The sequence below is a fragment of the Antechinus flavipes genome, chromosome 4 (assembly GCF_016432865.1).
Source record: "Antechinus flavipes isolate AdamAnt ecotype Samford, QLD, Australia chromosome 4, AdamAnt_v2, whole genome shotgun sequence".
In the NCBI taxonomy this organism is placed as follows: Eukaryota; Metazoa; Chordata; class Mammalia; order Dasyuromorphia; family Dasyuridae; genus Antechinus; species Antechinus flavipes.
In genome coordinates, this window is record NC_067401.1 from 32,684,177 (window position 1) to 32,690,589 (window position 6,413).

The 6,413-nt window shown below is 49.7% G+C and overlaps 1 protein-coding gene across 1 annotated transcript; it reads right to left on the reverse strand.

Moving 5' to 3' along the window:
- Positions 1-205: 205 nt before the first annotated feature.
- COPRS (coordinator of PRMT5 and differentiation stimulator) lies at positions 206-4,767 on the reverse strand. The gene is made up of 4 exons (XM_051992375.1): positions 4,521-4,767; positions 2,521-2,602; positions 810-1,016; positions 206-692 (listed from the first exon to the last, which is right to left on the reverse strand). Exons 1-4 carry the CDS (start codon positions 4,677-4,679, stop codon positions 523-525), a joined length of 618 nt encoding a protein of 205 aa, XP_051848335.1. The 5' UTR covers positions 4,680-4,767; the 3' UTR covers positions 206-522.
- Between the last annotated feature and the right edge of the window lie 1,646 nt (positions 4,768-6,413).

Here is a 6,413-nt window from a genome sequence, read left to right on the forward strand (position 1 = left end):
GGGAAGGCCTTCAGGAAGGCTTTCCTGATCAACAGCATTAAGACAGTGACACAAAGACAGAGCTAGTAAATATCTAAACTTTTACTTTTACTGAGTGATTTCTTTTTTAAAAATATGAAAAGAGGCAGGCACCAGGCAGCCATGAGCCTAAGTTGGTTCAGAAGAAGCCAATTAAAAGGCATGGGGAATGACAAAAGCAACACTCTGATTTTTAACTTTTATTTAAGAAAAAAAAATCCCCCACCAGGATCCTCCCCCCTCCTCTGATGCCACAGTGCCCTTGTTCCAGGAAAGATTGTGCCAACAAAACCCAAAAGAAAACTAAGAGAAAGAACTTCTTTCCCTTCTTAAACAACAGTCTATGAAAATGCAGCAGCTTCCAGGATGCACCCCAAAACCATTCCCCATGTGAGAACCCACCTCACAAGTGGGAATGAGGGAATGTGATGGATGGGGAAAAGGCCAAGGGGAGACCCCCTCCAGGCCGGCTCACAAGGCAAAAAAGCATCCCAAAGTTTCCCATCAGTCTTCAGCATCATCAAACTGCCCCGTCTCAAAGACCATTTTGGAATAGTGGGGAGTCAGGGGGGCAGGGTGGTGCCAGCTGGGGTCATAGATCATGTCTCCCTGCTGGGCTCGAGGTGCCCAAAAACAGAAATCTTGAATGCTGGCACGGTGGATGTCTTCAGCACCTAAAAGAAGTTTCAAAAATAAAGGAGAAAAGCCTCAGAGATTACAGGCCCACCCGGACCCATGGGAGGGCCTAGCCAAGTCCAGACTAGGCGGCCCAGAGGTAGCGCCACACCTACCGTACGGATTCCCTTGATCTGCGATCAGCTCAGTGTCCCAGTCTTCCTTAATGGGAGGCTCGGCCTTCTGTTCTGTAGGGACAATGTTCTCCATTCCGTCTTCCAGCTCCCAGTTCAAGTCTTCCTCAGAGTCCCCGCAATCCTGCACATCATCCTCTTCAGGATGGTCCTCCTCCTCTCTGGCAGACATACCCTGAGCCCCACAGACTGCAAAGTCAGCAAAGAGAAGAGGAAAAGTTCCATAAATGTTTGGCAAACACAAAGACGGCCATCAGACTGTTCTGAGTTCTTTAAATAAAAGCAAAACCCCAATGTAAAAGGTCAGCAAATTCCCAACTAACAGCAATGGCAGAGGAAAATAATGATTTGGATAACACAAAATGTATCTGTCAAGACAGCCAAATGGCACCATGGGTAGAGCACTGTTCCTAGAGTCAAATCTGGCCTCAGACGCTTAACACTTTTTAGCTCTGTGACTCTGGGCAGGTCATTTAACCCCATCTCTGTATGTAAGTCATACAATACTATTTTCTGACTTATTAAGAAAAAAAGAGATGGACAAAATCAGCATTCTTCCTCACCCCACACCAGCATCACAACCATATTATAGCCACAGGGGTCAAAGTAACTTGTGAATACGCCTCAAAGCAAGACCCAAATCCCTAGCGTGACTCACTATTAAATAGGTCAATATGCTTCTGTAAACTAAACAGTGACTCAGACCTTGAAATATTACTAATTTCTCAAATCTTCACAGATGCTGTTCTAGTAACAATTTGTTTAAAAGTAGCATTGAAACAATAGTAGACTTTTTGTCCTCTAGTTTTCCCAAAGGATTCAATGAGCACATCCATTATCATTTAGGTTTCTACACATTTTCTGATGTCACACTTTAATAAACTGAAAATCATGGGATGAGATCATTTTTATCCTCCTTAGGACTAATCCCTAAGGTTCTAACTATACACATATAAACACAGAGATACATATATATGAAAGGCAACATGGTATCTTGCAGAAAGGACACAAGTCTGAGTGACCTCACCTCCCTACTTTGCTCCATTTTCCTCCCACCCACCCACCATGGAGGACGAGAACACCTATGGACACAGCCTGGAAAAAGTAAATCTGGCAAGAAGCTGGCCACAAGAAGCATTCGGAGGACAGACAAGAGAAATCATCAGTATTACTTGGAATTCAAAAAGGATTTGTGGAGAAAGCAGAATTTTTGGAGCCATTTATATGATGAAACAATCTTGGGGAAGGCTAACAGAGTTCTAGGTATTCGAGGTTACTTTGGCAGACAACTCTGAGGGAAAACGATTAAGATAGAAAAGAGAAAGATAGCTCACAAAGAAGATGGGCTAGATAGGAGGTGGAAAAAAGAACACAAGGAGGAGATGCCAGGGCCCCCAACACAAGCTGAGGATCTCAGCTCAGATCCCAAGACAAGGGGTTGAGGGGGGTGGCACCTGTAATCACAAGGGACCACAGAGTTTTGGAGGGGACCTTCCCACAGCACTTAGCAATCTCCTCTCCACAGCACACCAGATATGGTGACAGCCAGCCATTGCTTAGAGGCTGCCATAGGGCAGCCCACTGCCCATCTGGGAAGCTTACAGTTAGCCCTGCCACTATGTAGCTTCCATTCACTGCTCCTGGTGACTCTGACCTTCCATAACTCCACATCTGTGCAATGACAGTTACTTGCCTAGTTTTGGTCTCCATCTCATGACCTCTTCCTTATCTCCTTCCTTCTTTTGATAGAAGTGGTCAGACATGGCCAACCTGACCTGAACAAAGGAAAAACAATTATGAATTTTGGCACTTTCTCAATGTTTCTTGGTTGAAAGAAAATAACCACTTATTGGGAACATTTTTGTAACTGTAATCTGGGTCACTGCCATGCTTTCTTCCCACTCCACTGCCAAACAAGATCACTAACATATTCTCTCCCTTCATTATTAATAGCCCCTCAAAGTCTCAAACTGAGAAGTACCCATATGATCCCAGTTATCTCTCCTCTCTCTGGGCCTCCATTTGCTCATCTCTAAAATAAGGGGTTAGACAAGATGCCCCCCAAGATCTCATCTATCTCTTAATGCTCATATGCGATTCTCCCTGCCCAGTTTGCTCATGGAATGATGAAAAATCTGCTCTAGTACAGGCTTCTCCCTCCCACCCACCCCCACTCCTTTATCCTTCCTCTACAACAAAGACTCTCAATCTAGTGGCTGTGCATTGGTTTATAAAACAGTTTGATCCCTGAATTTCAATAACTGGTTTCACTTCTGTGTGTTTTATTTTATGCATTTAACAACATGATTCTGAGAAGAGACCCTTCAGGCCCTGGGCACAAGAAAGGTAAAGAACTTTTGCTCTTCTCACCCCGGTATATAATACCCAATAATTGGATATTGACCACCATGACTTGGTTTCTTATCTGGGTAGTTTTTGTTTTGTGGGGTGAGGTACAGTTTTTACCAAGTCACTGCAGGTTCTCTCACTAGAGCCAAGCAAAATAAGGAAGAACTGGAGGATCTTAGTCCATTCAAAGAGACTTTCCACAGACTATTAAACCAGGCACAATGTTAAGCCTTGAGCATACAAAGAACATTCTGCTGGTAACAATTATGACCGGGCTGTACATTGCAGAATCCTAATGAGGTCTGGATCTGACCTAGGACTGAATAATTTCCTACCATCAGTAGGAGACACTTTCAAAGACTTTCCTAAGTGTAAAATGAACTCTTGGCATCCAGTGGTGGGCTGCTTGCTTTGATAAGGGCAAATTCCCCAAAGCAGAGTTCTTAAACCTTGTTTGTGTCCTGGATGCCTTTGGCAGCCTGGTGAAGCCTAAGAACTTCTTTTCACCATCTTGCTTTTGTGCATACAGGAAAATATACAAGATTACAAAGCAAATCAATGACGCCCAAGTAAAGATGTCATTTTTCCCCCAGACCCAAGACCTGTACAACACCTGGTTCTTAAAAAAAAATATGCCAGCAAGATCAGCCTCCCAGTACCAGAGAGGACCCCCAAGTCTGGCATCATTCCCCTCCTTACCAGCCTCCTAAAATCCCCAAATACTTTGCCCCCCCCAACTCCAGCTTAGCACAGGGCCCGGCATTAGTGGGTGCTTAATAAATGCTAAGTAACTGACTAATTTTCAATAGAAAATATTCCTCTCTTGAAGGAAAAACCAGTCTCCTAACCACCCTCTCCACCTCTGCAGAGGGGCTCAAAGGGTCCCTCAGGGCCACAAAGAAGTGAGGGGGAGGGAAGAGGGCCGGAGGCTATGTGGGGGGAAGATGTCTGTGGTGAGGGGCGGTGTCTGTGGTGAGGGGGGAAAGGAAAGGGGAGAAAAGATAGGAAGAGATGGGGGAGAAGGTAAGTGAGTGGTGGAGGGCGGCAGAGAAAGCTGAAGGGCTAAGGGGGCCCGCGGGCTGGGGGCCGGCAGAGTCTCGGGACACAGAAAGAGGGACCCGCAAGGGGAGGGGAAGGGTCAGCGGCCCGAGGCCTCCAGCTTTCCCCTCCCCCCCAAGGCCTCCTGCAGCGGCCCGGGGCGGCCACACCTCCCTCCCCAGCTCTGACTCCGGCCCCGAGGTGTCGCTCCCGGAGGACCCTCGCGGAGGGGGTGTGGCGGCCCCGCGCCAGGCTCGGTCTAGCCTCGTCTCGGGCTCGGGTGGGCGCGGGGGGCTCCGGCCTTACCGCCACTGGACTGAGAGGCCTCTCCCGCGACTCCAGCTCCGGCCTTGGCCTCGGCCCCTCTTTCTCTTCCTGCGCCCATGCGCCTCGCAGTGGCGGCGGCTCTCCCTCCGGGGCTGCCGGCCCCTCGCCGCCCTCGGCCCCTGCAGCCCGCGGCTCCATGCCCGCTAGTCCCCGAGGCGCCGCGGCTGCCGCCGCCGCCGCCCCCACGTGACGACCTCCCCATGCTGCCGGCCGAAAGGCAACACGGAGCGCCCAATCAGCAACAGGGGCGTGGTTTGAATCACGTGGTCTGAGGGGGCGGGGCCTGCCACACGCGCGGGGCCATTGGTGGGAATCCCCGAGGATTGCCGGGCCAGGCGACCCACTCTGGGAGCCGAGGAAGGGCTTTGCGGGCGGTTGGCACACGGGCCTAAAGGGGAGCGTCCGGCCGAGCCAGCCTAGCGCATTGCCCCTGGAGCCGAAGTCTCCGGCCACAGAACCGGACAAGCCAGGAAAGAAGACTGAGCCCGTCAGGGGAGGGAAACGTGGACCGAATCTACCCACTACCGCCAGCCCGCCTCATCACACCATGCACCAACTCGTCCGGCCAAACCGATCTGCACTAGGGCCCCGGCCCCGGTCTCCGCCTCCCAGGTCCCGCAGTACCATTCTGGGAAGGAGCCCAGCCCAGCTGGCAGCCACGAGAGTTCCCCATGGCTCCTACCTTTAGCTAGCATTTGATGGATCCGAGTCCCAAGGCATCCCCCCAGCAGATCCGCCCCCCGGGCAGAGAGCCCGGCCTTTGGCCTTGTCCGCCAGCACCACGAGAGCTTTTTCCTAACTCGTTTTGCTGGGCTGACTTTACTAGGGACACCTCATCCTCCCCCTCCAGACACGCGCCTCCCTGCCCTCATCCTGCCGGGGTAAGGGCTTGGCATCCATTCCAAATGCAGAATGCCGAGTGCGCTGTAGCCCCGCCCCCTTTCCTCCATAGAGGGCCTGGGCCCAGCAAGGAAGACTGAGCTGCCCAAGCAGTAGCGGAGGATAGCGGAATGAGCCCTGAGTCTTCAGGCTCTAGGCCAGGGACTGGGGTAGAAATAGACAATCCAGACTCATGGCGAGATCCCACATCAAATCCGGAGTTAAAATCTGTCCACGTAGAGAAATGCCAAGCCCTTAGGTGGGCAGGAGCAACCTCAATACCTGGGCATTCGAATGGGAATGTCGGGAAGGCCCAGATCAAGGTCCGAATCGCGTTCGGTGAGGCCTGAGAAGACAAGCTGGGACAAAGCACTTTAAAAGCCATAGTGCTCTGTAGTTTGCAAACGCTGTAATATTTATGTGCGACCCCATAATTATACTCTATATTCACCTTCAATTAAACTAGTTCCTCTGAAAGTCTAAATAGAACCTTCTAGAGCTCAGCTCTACCAGCCCTTTTTCTCCTTAACCCCACAATATCTGGGACTGGGGGGAGAGGGAAAAAGGGAAGAGAGACAGGGCAGAGGGAGGGGGAATGACAGGCTTGACTACTCCTCTCTATCTTCTCATTCACTCCCACAGTATCAATTCTAACTTCTTTGTCCTCGATCTATTTAATGAACCTAAATCTCCCTAGAGATTTACAAATCTCCCCCATTTACAAATGCCTTCCTGGACGCCCCACACTTTTTGCATTCCCAAAATGTTGCCTTCTTCAATTTATCCATTTCAGAATCAGAACAGGAAGGACTTTCAACTATAATCTAGTACAACCCCACTTTGAAGCAAGAATTGCCTCTCCAACATTCCAAACAACAGGTTACCTAACTGAGATCTCAGTCCTATGATACTGGGGAGTTCATTACCTCTTGTCCATTTCAAAATTGGACAGCTCTGTAATCTTTTGGAAAATACTAAAGTCAAAATCTGTAT